The sequence below is a fragment of the Melospiza georgiana genome, chromosome 1 (assembly GCF_028018845.1).
Source record: "Melospiza georgiana isolate bMelGeo1 chromosome 1, bMelGeo1.pri, whole genome shotgun sequence".
Taxonomy (NCBI): domain Eukaryota; kingdom Metazoa; phylum Chordata; class Aves; order Passeriformes; family Passerellidae; genus Melospiza; species Melospiza georgiana.
The window spans coordinates 31,604,271-31,623,931 of NC_080430.1; the positions used below are offsets into that span (position 1 = coordinate 31,604,271).

Here is a 19,661-nt window from a genome sequence, read left to right on the forward strand (position 1 = left end):
AGGAGTAGTGCATGTAATGACTGATTCCTACATGTATGATGAACAGCCTTTGCTTAGAAACTCAGAAGATAATTCATGCTATTGAGGACATAGTCATTTTTTTTTATGCTGCTTATGATAATTTACATTCTAATAAATAGTTTCATACACAATGTATCTGTATGGGATATCATCTCTATCATTCCTCCCATCAGCACTACTTAGAACTATGCAGGTGAAAAATCCAAAATAGAGAGATTCCAGTTTCAGACACTTTTGCTTCTGATGGTATTTTTTTAAAGATATTTCCTTGAATTTCTTGATGTATCATCTGAATCCTTTTTTTTCCAGATACATTTGAATCACCATAAACTTGCAACATCATGATCTATAAACTAGACACTACAGTACCCAAGAGGAGTAAATTGAGTTTATTTCACCCATCACCAGTGTATCCCATTTCAAATAGCACCCAACTGAGTTCTCAAGGGACATGTAGCTCTCCACCTATAGCGTTTGAGACTGTGACCTCTGAAATCATAGGGCTTTTAGGTTAAGAATGTCACAATCTTTGAAGTCCTGTAGATGCTTCATTTCTTTCTGAATGTCATTGCATATGGCTTTCTCACATCCCATATCCCCATTTGGGCTGTGACCACTCAAGGAATGATAGTCAGATGTCTGAAATGGGGAATTTTTCCAAAATGAAGCAAAAAACATGATACATCATTTAAAAACTCCCAAGAGTGGGACCACGAGATTGCTACATTGCCAGCTCTTCCTCAGCACTCTAGAACAAACCTACCGTGTTCAGTTTCTGACCTCTGACATTCAGATGCTAAACTATTCATAGCTTCGCAAGGCTTAGCACAGGATCTGAAAAGGCTTCCGCAGCCCTTCATTCGTAAAGACAGTGAAACAGCACATTATTTACACTGGTTGCATTTGCAGGATTTATTAACGTTGTACCCCGCATAGGCAGACTTGGATGCAGCGCAGAGATCCTTTTAGGATCCTGCGTGCACTGTCATCTGCTGCCGGCATCATGAATTAAGGCTGGCCCTCAGAGACCCGAGGTCGGCACACATACCCCGTAACGCCGCCGGGCGGGGGCCCGGCCACCGGCGTGTGACAGGGCGAGGTGCCCAGGTGGGTTTTACCTGCCGGCAAAACGCCTCCACCACCCAGAGCCTCCGCGGGGAGCGGAGCCCTGCAGAGGAGCACAGGGGCGGAGATGCAGGGAGCTCCTCCGGGGAGCGGAGCGGGGCCGGGCGGGGCGGCGGCCGAGGTCGCACCTTGACCCGGTGGGGCTTTCCTGGCCCGCACGGCGCGGTACTTTCCGCACACGGTTAACCTTTGCGTTACTCCCACTGCGCCCGGAGGGGTGGAAACTCCGGGCAGAAATCATTCGGGGAGGGCGGTAAAGCAGGGGAGGCGGTTTTAGGTAGTGAAGTTTTGCCGGCCGCACCAGGGGCCGGCGTGCTGGTGCCAGCGGGAGGGCCCGGGGGAAACGGCGGCGCTCCTGGGGCCGGTGGGCAGCGCCGCGGGTTACGGAGGTGCTGACGGCGAGGGTCGCACAAGCAAGGGGCGGTGGGGTCACAAGGAGCGAAGGCCGGCCCAGCCGGCGGAGCGGGGCGGAGCGGCTGCCACAGGGCCACGGCGGCGGGCGAAGTGCGGCGGGGGCCGGCGGCGCAGCGCTCTGCCCGCGGCCTTCGCCCGCCTCCCCGCCCGGGGGCAGCGGCCGTGCCGAGCTCGGGGAGCCTCGACCGAAGCCGGCGCCAAACAAAGGCGCGGGCGGGCGCAGTGACTTCACCGCCGGGCCCGCCCCCGCATTCCCGCCCGCGGAACCTGCCCCGCTGCCGTCTCCTGGCAACCTGCGGGGAGCTGCGGGCCCGGCGCGCACCCTCCGCGCTGGGGCCGGACAGCGCCGCGCAGCGCCGCCGGCCGCGGTCTCCGGCCCTCCCCTCCCCGTCCTCAGCAGACCCCGTCCCCCCGGCGCGGAGAGGCGGCCCCGGCGGCGGCTGGAGACGGCGGCGGGCAGCGCCCACCTGGCCCCGGCGGGGGCGGGCAGGGGGCGGCCGTCTCCGCCCCCCCCGGCAGCCGCCCTCTCCGCCCGAGGGAGGTGCGGAGCCGCCGCCGCCGCTCCCCGCGCGGTGCCAGGAGCCTCCCCGCGCCCCCCAGGCAGCGCGGGCGGCGAGGCGCCCCTGGCCCGCCGGGCTGGAGGCGGATGGAGGGAGCCAAGCTCCGCGCTCGGCCGGGGCCCCTCTGCCGCCGGGGGAGGGCCGGTCCTGGCGGGGCGCGGGGGCGCGGCAGGCGCTGCCCCCGAGATGCGGCGGCCCCCGCCCGCCCCTGCGAGCGCCCTACCTGTGCCGGGCCCGCCGCCGCCCCTCCCCCGGCCCCGCCGCCGCCGCCCCCGCGGGGGCCGGGACTGAGCGCGCCGCGGCGCCGAGACACGGCCCCGAGAAGAGGGAGCGGGAGCAGTGCCGGCCGCGGCGCATGATGTGGGTGCCGCTGCTGGCGTGCCTCACCGCGGGGATCGTCTCCGTGCCCAGGTGCCAGCGCGGCCCCGGAGCCTTCCTTGGGGCGGCCCGGCTGCTGGCGGCCGTGCCGGGACTCTGCCAGCGCTGTAAGTGTCCGAGCGCCTGGGGCTGCTCGCCGTGCCCCGGCTGGTTGGGGCTGTGGCTGGGTTCGGTTCTGGCGCGGGGTCGTGCGGGGGCGGGGGGCTTGCCCGGGCCCGGCGGCTGCCTTGGGGCGCAGCGCTGACAGCTGGGGTCGCCCGACGCCACCGGCACTCGCCGGCCGGGCGGGCCGAGCTGGAGGGCGGACGGTACCTGCAGGGAGAGCCGGGCTGGAGCGGCTCCTGACCAAGCCTCGCACGGCCGGGGCCAGCCCAGGATTGAACTGCCCACGCCGGGGCCGTCCCGCCTTTGGGGAGCCGTGGTAGCTCCCGGGAAGCCGGCGGGACTATCGCACTCCGGGGTGCTGCGGGTCCTGAAGTGCACCCTCCGCAACACTCCGTGAAGCGGCACCCGCGCCCGCCCGGGGAACCGAGCTAGGGATGGACAGTTCTTGGGGATGGCAACACTTTGTTTTTACGTCGTTTCTATGGCATGCAATGGCAGGGTTAAATAGGGATAGAGCTACGAGAAGATTGTCTTCTGTTTACCTTGGGATAACGTGCGTGTTGACAGTTTCCCGGGAGCTATGGTTCTCGGGTGAAAAAGGCTCTGGTAAATGTGGGTAACCCCTCGCGTTGTGGAATTGCTTCTCAAAGCCCCCAGCATAAGTTTTAATGTGTGCAGGCTGAGGGGGGTTTGTGCAAATGCACCTTAGATAGTGCAGCAGTTGACAGAGCAAGCAGGTTAGTCTAGTATTTCATAAAGGATTTTATTTAGCTAGCAGTGATCATAAAAGTAGATCTGATTGTCAATCATCTTTCTGTATGTTTTTCTGCTTGTGGAATAATTGGCATTTCCCAGTTTAAGCCTGGAGCTGATTTAAAATGTTAACATGTAACCTCTGAAACTAAGATTTACAATGGGAACAATGTATTAGTCTTAAGTTCTTCATCGCATATGTGACAAATTCATGCCTAATTCAGTAGGATTTGCCCATTGCTATTAAAAACAATGGAATAATTTGTTAACTTTCATAGGATAATTTATTTTACTTTTTTGGCTTCGTACTTTGAATTCAGAACCAAACTAAATGTCAATAGGAAAAATAAAATATATTATTAAATTTCTTATGAAACATGACATCTCGTGTGTAGTATCCCAGATTTTTTTTTTATACAGTGCAATTGAGTTGAAAGGCTAATTGAAACTTTATGAAGAGGATGGTTCTGTGCCTGAATGCAGTGTTGTGCTTGCTCATGAGTGTAGTTCCTGGGTACACACTAGTGCAAATAATGCATCAGAACAGAATGCCACAGGGGGGAGGTTGTGCATGGGGCTTTTGTGCCAAAAGATGCTTGCTGTCTTTGTTGTGCTTCATAGTGAAAATATATATGGGCAATGCGTCATGGGTTATGTGTTTATTGTGACAACAGCTCTCAGATTGGGCAGGCTGTAACTCACATAGACCTTGTTTTTTCCTTTTCATTTGAAACCTCTGCTAATTCATGAAAGCTGAAAGCACACTGAATTCTTTCCTTCATACATAATCACTTTACAGGCTACAGCCGCAGTTGAAGCAAGAAGAGTGTTTTGTTTTGTTTTTCTGTGAATGAACACGTGAAATTTTTTGTTATTATTAATGTTATTTGTGATTTTTTACATTTGGCTGTGGTAGCCAGTGCAGCACCACCTGGATTCTTTGAATGTCTGCAGGCTGCTTTGAGAGAGACTGGGCAGCAGCTCCATGTACAGATATTTGGCAGCATGGCTTTGTTCAAGCAGCCACTCCTCTCTGCTTCTGCATCGACAGTGCTGGGCATGGAGAAAAGCATCATGCTGTTCCTGTGCCATCAGCAAGTCCAGTTTATTTATGTGCAGAGTTGGCAGAACCTGCATATCTGTTGCACTGAATCTCCAGTTCTAAAAGAGACTGGAATTAATATGAAGTTTACATGGAACTCAAATTTATTTAATTCTTTTTGGAGCATTTGTGGCTCTTTAATTGAAAAATTGAGAGCTTTATACTACCTGAGGTATTTGTTCTGCAAACTGCAGTTTGAGATGAGAGTCATTGCTTGGGGATAAGTAAAGGTAGAATTTGGTGCAGGGTTTGAAGGTATAATGAGTGCAAAAGGAAATCTCACAATGCTGTAAATTTGCAATTCCCAAATTACAGATCCTGTAAGCTCAGATAAAAAGAGTAGCGTTGCTGCCTTCTACAAAGAGCCCCTTGTTCAATAAGTCTCACCAAAAGGAAATTTGCAGTTCAGTAAGCCAATTATAACAAATACCTGACCTAAGAATCAAGCTAGTTCTGTAGGGATTTCTACAGATCTGTGCATTTATGTTGGAGCATTAAACCTGACAAACTCCTAAAGGTGTAAACCAGTGAACTGAATAAAAGCTGGATTCTGCAGCAAAAGCATGTGTATGCATTGTGCTAACCAGTTAGTAAGTGCTTACTTCAGTGAAGACAGTTCCCTTGCCTTGTTCAGAAACCAACTGCTGAAACTCTTATTTTTTACCTGCTGTATAAGCACAGGGGTTATGTGGGGTTCAAGTACTGAAGAATGACTGATTGGTCAGGGTTAATAGATGACATTAGTTCAAATCTCCACAGTGTCCCAAAACCAGTTATAATTAATATTAAAATATGAAAATGAAGGTATTTGGTGCTTTCCAAAATACCCAGGGAGTTATTCCTCTATGAAGCTCAAATAAACAGAGTGTACTTGTGATGTGCAAAGAGGAATGGGATGGAATGAAAATCTTATGTCTGAACTAAAAGTTGGGGAACAGTCACGCAGCAATTCTCCTAGATAATCGTGTTTGACAGGTCTCTTTAATATACCAACTTTAAATGTCTGTATTTTCAGTCTTCTTGAAAGTGTGATTTGGAAAGACCACTGGGGAAAGTGGGGGATCTGTGATCATGAAGGGGTCAGTTGTTAATTGATTTATGCCGATTGCATGACTTCTGATTCATTAATTTTCTCCCATCAAGGTCTTTGGTGCTTCGCCAGTCTGGTCACATCAGATTTCCATGTGACCCCTCTAGTAAGAAAGTTTTATAAACCATTACTCGTGTTACTTCTCAAAGGAGTAAGAAAAGCTATTCAAGCCACCCGTGGAAGTTTTTGAAGAGAGGTGATCGAGAAATGTCTCATGACACACACACAAGCACACAATAAAGTCTGAAATAAAAGATATATCATGATAGCTTTAATTGGCGTTTGTCTGTTAATTCTCTTGTGTACCCATGCGGCCCATTTTCTATTGAGTCTCAGTGGAAGAAGCTGTGTTATATGGAATACCCAACACTGAGCCAGTTTGGCATTTCCTGAGGCTTAAAACAATGCAAGAAGAAGAGACGACCCATTTTCCATTTCCTGAGTCTGCCTGGGTGATCTGCTCCTGAGGGCTAATGGACCATCTTTGGGAAAGCCAACCTTTTGGAAACCAGCATTTGGGGAAAAACAACCTGGCAGTTTGAGCAGGCTGTAAGTTGCAGTTCTGAGTAATAGTGAGGGAGAGGTTTGTTTATGTGCACATTGCTCAAGGAGCATATTTTGCCAATGACATGAATACATTTGCTTTGCAAATTGTACACTTCTCATAATCGGTTGCAATTTCATGTCTCTGGGGGGCTTCTGTGGTAAGGTGTTTTTTTTTATTTTATGGTTTTTACAAGTTGAATGAAACTCATTGCATGTGTAGTGTTTACAATGTTTTCATGCTACAGGTGTTTGAGATGAGGCTGGGGAAAGAGAGGAGAGGGGCAGTTTATGAACTAGAAGAGCAATAACCATTCTCTTGGTGCTCTGGAAAGGTTGCCTCTGTTAGTTTGGATATGCTGTTGCTGAGGAAAGTTGTCAAGGCAGTCTGAAGAGTGCATGCATCAGAAATACTCTCTACAGTTTGAAGAGGCAGTTGCTTCTTTTTGGGCCTTTAAACTTTCAAGGACTGGAACTGCAACAACTGAGAAAAGAAAAATTACACCCCATTAGTCAAGAGGCTTAAATGAATAAATTTGATTTTCCATACAATCTAAGTTTAATTTACTTCACTTCCCCAGACCATCAGAAAGATGTCAGAATGTGAACTTCATGGAAGCTAAAGAAAATATTCATTAAATTACCCCCATTCCACAAGCAGACATTAAAATGTCACATTATAACTACCTTATACTTTATAGAGCACTTAAATACCGGTAATAGTTTTCAAATCCCTGTGAAGAATTTGTGATGACTTATCCATGTTGTGTCTTGAGTTTGGGACAATTAGATCTAATTACCATAGGAGAAGAAAAATGGAAGATATTTTATTTAGAAATTGTGTAAGTTGACATGGGCTGCTGATATTTATCAAGACTTTTTAATAACAGTTAACAGTTGGACCAGAGGATTTAAAGGATCTTTTCCAGCCTAAATGATGCTATGATTCAAGGAGGTACTCCTGTGCCTACATGTGCCTTTCTTATCCTCATCTCTGAAAAGTTCCCCCACTTATATGAAGATGGAATCATTCAGGACAAAAACTCAAAGAGAAGCCTCAGACAGGTGCATATAAACTCAAGTTTTTCATGAGATATATACCAATGTAGAGGATTACTGGTGGACTTGGCAGTATTTGGTTGATCTTAGTGGTCCTTTCCAACCTAAATTAGTCTGATTCTATGCTATGATTCTGTGAATAGGTCTGATGTAAGGAACATTAGCCTTAATTTATAAATTAAATCTGCATTACCTACATGATTATTTTTTTTCAACAATGTATATTTTAAAAACTGATTATAGAAAAAGTGTACTTTCTGAGTTCAGGATAGGTGTATCTAAGGCAGTGATTGGGATTTAATGAATTCTGTCAGGGTAAGAAGAACGAGTGGAATAGCTTGGTGTTCTGACCTTTAAAGTTTGTTTAGTGTTCTTAAAATATATAAATGGCACTAAAGTCATATGTTATATTTTCAAAACTTATATCTGTGAACTATTCAGAGCTTTTGCTGTAACTGATAATCTAGACATCTTGGTATAAATTTGACTTCTCAAGATGAATTTACTGAAAACAGAGAGTGGAGAAGGATATAGTTTCCGTTTTGTTAATAAACTTTTTTTGTTCTGGGGTTTTGTTTAAATAAAATTCTTAACACCTCAGTGCTTCTCATTCTACTTGCAACCTCCTTTTCAGCAAAATCTTGTTCTCAAAGTTCCTGTATCTCCTCTACTAATTACTGACTTCTGTTTAACCAGTGGAAAGATGTAATAATTCTTTCTCATCTGCTTAAGCAAACATAATTTTTGATGGACAAAGTAGGATATGGTCTGTTATTCTTTTCTAAGTACTTGAACTTCATTAATTTTTTTCCTTTTGGCAGTTTACATAAATGGACTTGGGCTATTTAGTTTAACTTTTGGGAAGGAAGTGGGGCTCTAATGAATTAGTTCACTGTACACTGTAATGGAACCTTTCTCCAAGAAGAAAAGTAAGCTTCTTGCCAGCCATTCAGGATTCCCCCTTGTTCTGGTGGCAGAACAAGAATAACCCCTTGAGCAAAGTGTGTTTCAGGATGATCAGAATTTACAGCATTAGAAAGCTGCCAAAAAAGCAACTTCTAGCTGAGGCTAAATTGGCCTAAATTGAAAACTTTGCGAAGCTCATAATTGACTTTTTTCTTTATATGTTTCTCTGCTTCCCATGACTTCATTGTCATATGCCTGTGGTAACTTCTTGGTATTTACCCATGGTGACAATAATAATGAGTCTGAAGTATTTATGGTCATCAAAAGATGCTGAGACAAATATTTTAACTATGGTTATTGGAGAAAGAAATTTCTGTACCTTTAGGCAGGTCAAATGATGTTCCTGCATGTTTGATTTTCATTTTACTTCAGGCCTCTTCTCTGCCCACTGATTTGGGAGTTAGGTTGTTAGCAGCAGTAGTTCATTGGGTTCAAATATTGAAGACTGGTATTTTAGGTGTTTTGCTATTGTAGCAGTGTTATGAATACAGCTGCATGGTGTATGGTGACATCACAAAAGTAGTCCAAGTCTGATTAAACCAGTAGCTGCCTTTTCTAAAATAAATTCTGTTCCTTCTCTATGTTCAGGGGAATTAGGCTAAGTGAATTCTGTTTGTTCTATACTTGAGAGTACAATTTATTTCCACCTTATCTCTGCAGGGTGGAAAGGGTTAGTACTGTGCTGAGGACAACTTGCTTCTCTCAGATGGGAGCTTCTTCCCAAAATCAACCAAGTTCCCATCTTTTTCCTCAAACAAGACTACCAGGAAATAAGAAAACTTGTAACAACTTACACAATGGCACGAATGACACAAAGTAACTAAATAAAACTAATGACATCAGCAAGCAGCCTCTTCCAAGCTAAGCAAAGTTGTTGGAGTGCATTTTGCTGTTAGAAATGTTGTGGCATTACTTCAGAACATTAAATAAACCACTACCTGTTTAAAGCCTAGAATTTGCCCGTTTGAAGTCTGTCCCTTAAGAGAGCATTTAAGCTGCACCTGCAGACCCTACACAAATGTGAATACTTCTTTGAAAGAGCAGAAGGAGAAGCTTGCATTCAAACAGTCTGTGAGCACCTGTAGTTTACTTATAATTAGTATGTGAGTCCATATATTTTATAGCCCACTGCCATATTTTGTGTAATCTTTGCCCCCAAATTATAAAATTTAACAGGCTAAACCTAAAATAGATGTTGTACAGTGTCTGTTCCTAGACAGGTTGGTTTGGTTTTGAGGTTTTTAATTATGAAAAAAAATCCCAGAAAGTTTTTTACCAATTTGTCTCAGGGACAATAACCATCTTTGGAGATTGAAAATCTCCAAAGATGGTTATTGTCCCTGAGACAAATATTGAAAAGCTCATTACTGAAATAACAAATACCGTAGACTTGGTATTCTAGAAAACAGTAACATTTTTGAAATAGCCCTCTTGAATAAATGCTCCTCCCAATCTTGTGGACTACATACAAATCCTTAAGGAATGGTGGTTATCCTCTCTGATACCAGTCTTAGCTTTTATTTCATATTCTTGAGGTTTTCTCATTGCAAGTGTAAACTATGTATGCTCAATGTCTCTCTAATCCACACGTGCACAGCTTTTGGTTTGTTTCAGGAAAATCTTGTGTAAAAGCACAATTCAGTTTGTCATTTTGTGTTCAGAGCTGAGGGACTTGTTCCCCTAGGTTGTCAGCTTTGGGAATTTCGAACTAGAATAGATTTGTTCCAAACCACCATGTTTGCAGATAAAAGAGAATGAAGTAAGCTATTTGCATTGCTATGGACTAAGAATCTATCAGGTTGTCTTTGGTGACACTGTGTGGGAAGAAATAGCCCTGAGCTATTAGGATCCTCTGCACTGCTGCTGGGTATGTGAATGGAGAGAGTGCCAGGATGAGGTCATGCTCCTATAGGGCAGAAAGCAGCAATTTGGTGATGATTAGACATGCAATAAAAGGGTACTTTAGAGAAACAATTAGGGGTTGAAGGCCTGGTTTAAGGAGGAACAGCTATTGAAGATAGTGGGAGATAAACCTTGGGCTGGTCTTTTTTCAAGGTTGATCTTCTTAAGAAGGCAGAAAATAGTCATTTTTATCTACCTTTATAACCATCGTGACCTCCTGATTAGGTAAGACTTATAGAATACACAGGAAAATACCAACCATTCTGGGCTGTTGATAGGCTACCTGCTAGCAGTGCTTACTAATACAAAAGAAATTAAATTAGCAGTGATATATGACAGTAGCCATTCCAGGCTTTGCTGAAGCAGCATGACTGTATTCAATCTGGTCTACTCTGAGGGAGCTTCTAGCAGCTGTGGATGACTGGAGTACAATTTTTCCTATGCCCATGTTCCATCCTAGGAAACTGAATGAACACAACTCCACACATCTTGAAGTTTCCTTGAAATCAAGGGATTAAAAAAAACCCAAACCTTTTAAGCTCTCTGGTTCCATATGCTTTGCATTTTTATTGGTGTAAAGCTGTACAAACAGGACCATCAAACCTGTGCCACAGAAGCATTAGCTTTTATGACTGTGGGAAATTAGTCTGTTCTAATGATATAATCCTAGTAAATTTTCCTGTATGTTTTATTTGCAAGAGACAGGATAGATTAGTTTCTGAAGCCAAGTAGGCTTTGACTCATTGTTTGCAGGCATGAATTGCATCAACAAAATGTAACCATCTCCCAGAAAAGCAGGAAGTTTCATGGAAAGGAGAGGCTACAAGTAAAGTTGGCCAAGAGACAAAAAAAATTTCAAGGTTGCATTGCTTGTTTTCATTCTGTATTGTCGCTTGGGAACAAAGTCAGACTGGAGTAGTCAATAGTTCTGTCTCTCATAGTCAAGGCCATGTCTGAGGCTGTGGTTTGAATGTTGTGTTTTTGAGTCCTAACTGCAGTACCAGTAGCTACTATGGGTAGTACCTTTTCAAAAAGGCTGTTATATGAATCTTTCAGAAAAAAAAAAACCCTTCAAAATTGCTATATGTAGGTGAAAAACTTGGGTTGCTATGCATCTGTCTGAGGCTTATGTTCCCCAAGTCTTCATCTTAATGTGCAACCTTCATGTATGTGCTGGAACTTTTCAGAGAGATGAGGATAAGAAAGACACCGGTAGGCTCAGAGAATTTCAGAAGTATCTCCTTGAATCATAGCATCATTTAGTCTGGAAAAGACCCTCAAGATTCTCAACCTAACCCAGCACAAGCCCACCACTAAATCATGTTCCTAAGCATCACATCCACATGTCCAGTGGATGATGGCTCTACCACTTCCCTGGGCAGCCTGTTCCAAGGCTTGACAGCCCTTTCAGTGAAGATATTTTTCCTGATATCCAATCTAAACCTTCCCCAGCACAACTTGAGGCCATTTTGTGTTATTGTTAGTTAGCTGGGAGAAGAGGCCAACCCCCACCTTGCTGCAATATCCTTTTCAGGTAATTGTAGAAGATGATAAGCCCCCCTCCCCACCCCTGAGCCTCCATTTCTCTAGATTAAACCACTCTAGCTCCTTCAGCTGCTCCTATTAAGACTTGTGCCAGTCCCTTCCCCAGCTCCCTTGCCTTTCTCTGGGCATGCTCCAGAACCTCAATGTCTTTTTCACCAGCAGCTTTCCAGCCCCTTTTCCCCCCAGCCTGTAGTGCCACATGAGGTTGCTCTGACTGAAATGCTGAACCCGGCACTTCCCCTTATTGATCTTTATATAACTGCCTCAAAGCGTAATGTGAATATCCTCTCTAATTACAAAAGTGTCCATTCACTTTTATGGGAACTCCCCGTCAATGTGCCTTTACAGAGCAGACTTTGAAAGCATTTTCTATCCTCCAGCATCAGCTATGACTCTTGTTCTCTGCCAGGGCTTTCCCAATGCTGTGTTGACAGAGGTGTCCTCCCCTTTTGTCTGCGCTGTTCAGCTGAAATCCAGTGTCAGCTCTCTCCAGTGACGTCACTCAGACCTTGCACAATGTGCAAAAAAGGAAGATCTTGGTGGTTTTTCTTGCGTGCTTTGCAAAGGCACAAACTCATGCAGGGCAGACTTCTGCATGACTTTGCATTTTAATGGCTTTGTAAATCACCTGTGTAGCTGTAACTAATGACCCTCATGTTTAAAAGGTACTTTATTCATAAGGTAGTGCAGATTAATTTGGGAATCCCAAAACTCTCAGTGTGGGGGGGTATATTGGCAGAGTTAGGAATGGGAAGTCCCTATCAGTTATCAGGACTTGTTCACTAGTGATTATTTTCATTGCATTTATTTCGATGTGCAAAGACTATTTCGATTCTCACCTCTGCCTCTTAATATTTCTGTAACCACATTATGGTTTATCTCTTCCAGTTCCATTTTTCCTATTAGGAACACTGTAAAAGTTGATTAGTTTGGTTTGGAGGGGTTTTTATCTTGTTTGTTTGTTTGGAAAGGTGTTTTACTCATGTGCCAGATTTACAGAAGTATTTTTTGAGAGCTCAGAATTTAATAGTGTTTTTAACCTTTCTTTTATACATCTTTATTTTCATAGCAAAAACATGTCCTCTGCCATGCAGAGTTTTAGTTTACTGCTTCTTTTAGTTACTGGCAAAAAACATTTTAAAATCAGTGTGCAGCTTAGATTCTTTCTGTCTCAATAGTGAAACTAAAGTGCCCAAAAGTTAATGACGAAATGAAACAAATTAACAAATGCCATATGTAATATTAAAAATGGGAGAGGAAAGAGAAGTTGTTTGGTATTCTTTTGAAGTAATCTTAGAATTTTATTATAAAGCATAAAAAGAGTACAGTGTTCAAGTTGAGATCTCCTCTCCTGGGCAAGGTTGAGTACCTCTTAAAGCTGATTTTGAGGTATACCTTGTAATCTTATTGGAAAATCTGGTGATGTCATAGTGTGTTTTTAAGGTATGGCACAAAAGGCAGAGAGAATTATTTCTTATTTGGAAAAAAAAAGGAGGGGGGTGGAAATCCCTAATTCCAGGACTAGGTTTTAGGATTGGCAGTTAAAGCACACTCTTTTTTTTTTCCTGTAATCTGAGCATGTAACTGTCCAACCTAATAATCATGGAAAAATAATCCCTCCTCTGTAGCATTTTTATGATGCTTTTCGTTGTACCTGCCTGCTCAGCCAGAGCGAGTGGGGAAGCCATGTGTTAGGTGACGGCCACTCTGCAGGGTCCTGCTGCTCTGCTCTGAAGACAGAAAAGTGAAAGTAACTGCAGTATACTGCATAAAAGCTGCAGCTTTCCTCATAAATTAGGCTATGCATGAGTTAGTGAAGGCCTCATTCATTATCTGTGCAGGGGGATAGCCTGGCTGATGGCTGCCCTAGAACAAGATTAGATGCACAATTGAAGGAAAACCAGCTCTGTGGAAGCTGGATATTTTCCTATCTGCTTGCCTCAATGAGTGTTCACCAGTGTGAGGGCCATGATCAGGGAGCATAAGCTGCAAGCTGTATTTTGGCTTTCTCTTTTTAGAAAGCAAGTGGTACACCCTCCAAAGCCAGCACAAGCGTGTACCAACTGTGAAGCTGATACAAATCCAAATTCTTGGCTGTACTTGAACAAAGTGCTGTCTGTTTGAAAACCTGTTTAACATCCCCTCTGAGACGCCAGAGTGCTTTATTGCTATTTCATCTCTGAGATAAATACCCTGATTGTGATAAGGTTACTTTCATAATAAGGAGGCAGGATATAATTATAACATATAGGATGTTTGTCTTGCCTTGATCCCTCTTGTTGCAGAGAGTCTAGGCTTGCCACACCTGTGATCACTGTAAATAGCTGCAGTTGTTGGAGCATGGTTGTAATTTTGTGGAGTAGGCTGGAAAAGTGTGGTTTAACCTGATGCACTTTTTATTATATGCATATGCCTTTGCAGTTCCCAGCACAGAATTTGGCCCTTGTCGAAAATACCTTTTGGCATACATCAGTTCAAACTAAGCCAGTAGAAACTAGCCCTTAGCTTTGGCTGAACAGTAACTCAGTCTTGTCTGGACTCTGTTTTTGGTGAAGTGGCAGGAAAAATCTCCGTTCTTTTTTAAGTCAACTCATAAAAAAATATTTCTTGCTTTACCATGGTTTTTTAAAGCAACCGAAAAGTTTATACTTCAACACTTATGGTTTTAGTGTAGGTTTACAACTAAATACTAAATATTTGATGAATGAAAGCATGTCCATAAATGTTACTGTTATTATGGACTATGTACTTGGGAACCAGAGTAGTGATGCAGACAGAATAATAAATAAAGAAATTAATTCAACTTTTTCAAGTTTCTTGTTATTAAAAACATAAAATTTCAACCTTTTGTTCCAATGGTACCAGGCTTCTCTATTGCCAATCTGCAACTTAATGTTATGAAAATTGAGCTCTTGAGACTGGAGAGTTAGCAGCAAAGAGTTTTGCATCCAGGAGTACTGTATATCTCATTTGTTAATGTGATCACACTGAAACTAGATTTTAAGATATTGTTTCTGACTTAGCAGTCTGCAAAATCAGAAAGACACAGACCCCCCTATGTTTTACTGTACAGGCTATATTAATAAACTAAATCAAGTTTCAATAGATTCAATAAACTAATCATACAAAAAAAATTGGGACAGTTATTTTTCAGTCAGCTTTCCAATGCCTCTGGAAAATGGCACATAGACATATATTAGTGGGTTTTTTAGGAAGTGCATATTAAAAAAGGTGTTAATATTGTGCTGTGTTGTCAATGGCATTTAAATTAAAGTATGTGTTTTGCAGATAGGATTATATGTCTTAAGAAAGGAGTCTCAGATATTATTGCAGGAACTTAATTAGGCCATACTTATTATTTGGCTTACTTGGTTTACTGATTGCAATGACTAGGAATTAATCTTCCTTATTCCATATCTGAATAGCTAGAAACACAGGTTTCTCATTTTTTCATGTCAGCTATTTATTCTTATCAGACCAGCTCTGTCTCCTGCAATGAATATTAATTTGAATGGGTAACCTCAAAATTCATGTAATTTTCTCCCTATTTTGCTCCATGGGGGTCTTAAAACCACTATTGGGCTGCAGATCAGCAACTTATATTTTTCCTTGTCCTTTGACACTTTACTGAATTTATCACTCTCTTTTTCTTGTACCGCCTTTCATCTCTGCTATCTTTGATATCCAGTTGAAGATGGGAGGGGTGTTTGTGTGCCAAGAACAATTACATTCCTTTTATTTTCATTCTTTCAACAACTTTTCATTCTGACTCTTTGCACTTTATGAATACTGTCTAGAAAAGGATCTGTGGCAAGGTCTACAACCCTGTGCATGTCAGTAGCTACCCAAAATCTTCATACTTTTTCCCATCTCCTGCAGTATGTGGTAACATTTTCTATGGCCTCTAGGACTGCTCTTTCAGAGTGCAGAACTAGAACTGCATAAAGTACAGTTGCTGTCTTCTTATAATTACAAAAAAAGTTTTATTGTGTTAGTGCTGAATGAGCTTGCTCTCATTTCACATCCAAGTAAAACTTGCTATGCTTGTTTTTATAACAAAAGGAAACAAAAAAAATCCCTTCAGATTTTGTCTTGTTCTTTTCTTTCTCCTTAGCAACTCCTTCTTTATTTATGCCTACCAACCTCTCCCACCCTTTAATCAGTTTTCCCTGCATTCCAGCACCTTCCTGGGCTGCTTTTCAACTTACTGTTTATATCATACCTGTAGCTCTCCTTTTCATTTATGCTTTTTTCCTCACATTGCCTTCATGGCAAAAATTGTCAGCAGCAGTTGATATGAAATAGAAATGTTGGTTTGACCTTTGAAATTAATTAAATTGCCACTAATCTACACATTATCAGTATAATGCTGCAGCTTTGCTGCGCTAGGCTTGTTAATACTGGTATATGTGTTGTTGATAATAATAACAATGTGCAAACTGTGATTGGTGCCTTGCATCAGCCATCGTTCTAAGTGACCTCTTGAATACTAGCTGTTTATATGATACAGGATCTCATCTTAGAATCCACAGATGAAATCAGCAAAATAAATTTTAAAAAAAGATATCTTAGTACATATTCTCCTAATGCAACTGTTCACTATGAGAAGTTTGTCACATTACCTAAAAAGAAAGATGGTTTGCTTTATTATTTCAGGTTAGAAGGAAATAATCTCAGACAATCATGTCACCAAAACTTTGGATGAAAACCAAACTCTTCATCAAACTGTTTCGATATGATGATGCACACTATCACAATGGACCAACTAACATATGTAGCCTTTTTATGCAGAAATTAAATTTATTTTGCTCCCTGTTTTTTTTCTAATATGTCATGCTGAACGTGCCAGAAAGCAATGTTGTTTAACACAGTACTACCGAGCTGTGCATTTTGGGCCCTCCATATAACTCCTAGCAGGTGACCTCTGTCTTGTTTAGAGGTGCACTGGTCTGCAAGAGGCTTGTGCTCAACATGGTGAAAGGATACACTAATGCTGACATTCTAGCTGAGCTGACCCAGTCCCTTGAAAAGACTCTTCTTCTCCATACCAACTGCCAAAGTTTCATAGGAAAGAGTAGTAACTTAAGCAATGATCTATAAAACAAAGACGTGAAAAGGATATAAAGGACTTTGCTGGTAGACATGTAAGTAGGCACAATTTTTGCAATTGTTGGTACAGAATGATGTGTCTTCAATCTGTGACACATGTAGTGTTGGATTCATTTCTATTTGCTTCTGGAAAAGAAAATCTTCCTCTTCTGGGAAACTATTCATTGCAAAAATGAATATGCAGAAGGGGAATATTTATAGAAGGTGAGAAAATACTTTGGGTTTCATGAGGAGTGAATAATGAATGATTCAGTCAAGTGTAAATGACTTAAAGGGAAAATGTCTGTGAAATGATAAGCTACCTAGTAAATTCTTTTCTCTTAGGCAGTAAATCAGCAAGATACATGCCAAAGATAAACTTGCACTTCAAAATTATTCTAAATCAGGATCTTAAAAATTTGGCCTTGTTAATTGTGAATGGAGTTTATTCAATTTGTGCAAATATTTCTAGACTGTAGAGAAAAGAAAATTCTATTCCATTGCCACAGTGCCTTTGTTATGTTTTACTTCTGTTTCAATATATTGTCATCACTCTTAATCTGGAGAAGTCATTTTTGAAATGTTGGTTTAAAATTAGATATTTTACAATTTCACATATCATCATAAATCATGAATGTTTGGGTTTGTATTTCATTGCAGCGGAAAGCAGATGTGCCACTTCAAATGCAGTAACATGCACAAAGTGTCTTGCTTTGGGTCCAGAGTGTGGATGGTGTGCTCAAGAGGTATGGCATTTTGCTTAATTACATTTGACTTTATATTTTAGCTGCTTCTGATCTTTATAAAGATAAAGACCTTTAAACTGAGAAAATTATAGTGAGAAATAGCAAGAAAATCTTTAAATGACCCCTAGAGACAGAACCTGAGAAATCATGTGAAATACATTTTGTTTCCAAAGGGGAAAATGCAACCTTTTATTTGGAAAATTGCAGTAATTTTAAATAAAGTGAGACCTTCCTAATGCATTCCATCTGCTTTGTAGACAGCTTTGGCAGACTTACAGTTGCTTTGAGATTTTAACAGTTTTTGGCTTCCAAAGCAAAATTACTTATCACTACTTTGTATTAAGTCCTTATCATATATGAAAACAAGTCTATACATATATGTCTACTGCGTTTAGCTAAAGGTTCTACTAACAGTGGAGTTGACTTCAACTTCACCCTATATTATGATCATATCACAAATGGAAAAAATGATGCTTTTCTCATTTTGACACTGGAAACTATCAGTTCTGAGACTTGGCACGGAAGATAGATCTTCGGTAGCAAGAATTATTCTGAAATTATTGTTATTGTTCAAGCTGTAAGAATATGAGAATTTTTGCTTTTGTTTGACAGAAAACACATAACCCTGTTGATAGCATGATTTTGAATAATCACTTCAGAGGAGCAAGCTTTTGAAGAATATCACTGGCAATCGCAAGCTCATATGCTCTTTAAGTTCACGTGGAAATTACCAGTGGTAGCTTTCCGGTTAGCAGCAGAAAAGGTAGATAAGTTCCTACCTATAATATAAGGGGTGTATCTGGCAGAGATAAGAAGAGTAATGCACTGGTAATATCTGTGTCTTGGAATTGTTAACTTAGTCTGCCAAAGGTACAAGGCTGAGTAATGCAAGGATGAGTAGAGGCACGCAGGGCTTGCTTTCCAAGAGGAAGCTTCAGACGTGTAGACGGCACAATGGATTACAGTGTTCATTATTCTGGCCCCATGTCCTGTGTTACAAAGGGCAAAGCTTTATCCTCCTCCATCTGCATTTATTACAGAACAGCATTTGCTAACTCTCCAGTGCTTTGGAAGCTGCAGTACATCCCCTTCTAAGTAGGCACACGGACTTGGCCAGTTTCACTTCTGCTCTGCTTGTCCTGCATCACTTCTCAAGTCAATCCTGAGAGCTGTTCATGGACACCAGGGCTTTCTCAAACCCTCTTAAATAGGTGGCTCACCTACACACCATCCATGGTTATGGAACAGCATAACTAGTATTATTGCAGATGGAAATATTGCAGTGCAGCTTAGCCTGCCTGCTTCATGAGAAAAATCTTTTTAATAAGATAATCAGGCCTGAGGAACTCTTGAAATGCTTTGAATTTATACCTACACACAATGCACCTCAGAAAACACTACAAATCTATTAGTCATTACTGATAACAAGAGTAGCTAAATTCTTATGCATTTAAAAATCTAGCTTTTTGAAAAGTATCCACTAAAGAATATGTAAATAGCAGTAACTTAAAAAGCAGTCTGTTGGTTTTAATAATAGGTTTGGTTATAGAAAAAATATATCTGGGATAGACTACAAAAAGAAGCTTTGAAGATAGGAAAACAAGATATAGGACTGTCATATTTCATTGTTCAGGGGCTTTCTCTAGTCTTTACAGGGTCTGGATGACTATTTATTGTCTAATACACAGTTCGCTGTAGTTTAGATTGCTTATTTTTGCCATTTGCATCTGAAAGATCAGAGCTTGTCCTTTGTTTGGTGGGTCTCCAGCTTTGACTCAGATGGACCAATACTTTCAAAGACTACAAGAGATCTTGTCTTTCCCCTCCCACACACATGTTCAGAATCGTATTAATCATCAGATTAGTGGTCAGGAAGGAATTTTGGATTGGATCATTTTGGCACAATTTTGGACAACTTTTCTCTTTCAATGCAGAAAAGAATGGGCTGCTTCTGACATCATCCTTTTACTAATCACTTTTCATTAAAAATCATAAAAAAGCTACCAGGGCTTTTTTATGTTGGTGACATCCTAAACTGTCTGCTCCTGTAATTATACATGGATTCTCCTTTCCGGGAATTGAAATGATGTAGTTCAGCAGGTCTATGGATTTTGTATAGTGAGATAGATAAATTCAAGCTGGCTAAATCTAGAGCTGACCTCTGGTGCTCCTACTAAATATCAGCCTGAGTAACATTACCAATGGATTCTTCTGAAAACTAACCTCTTTTGATGTTGTGGAAATGATGCTTTCTTGCTAAAATG

General features: G+C 42.0%; 1 protein-coding gene across 2 annotated transcripts in view; it reads left to right on the forward strand.

Moving 5' to 3' along the window:
• Window positions 1-2,406: 2,406 nt before the first annotated feature.
• ITGB8 (integrin subunit beta 8) overlaps window positions 2,407-19,661 on the forward strand; it is a 48,209-nt gene continuing 30,954 nt past the window's right edge. For both annotated transcript variants that reach the window (XM_058022547.1, XM_058022555.1), the window contains exons 1-2: window positions 2,407-2,605; window positions 17,312-17,397. In XM_058022547.1, coding sequence (XP_057878530.1) covers window positions 2,476-2,605; window positions 17,312-17,397 — 216 coding nt within the window. In that variant the 5' untranslated portion in view covers window positions 2,407-2,475. The remainder of the gene's footprint in view (window positions 2,606-17,311; window positions 17,398-19,661) is intronic.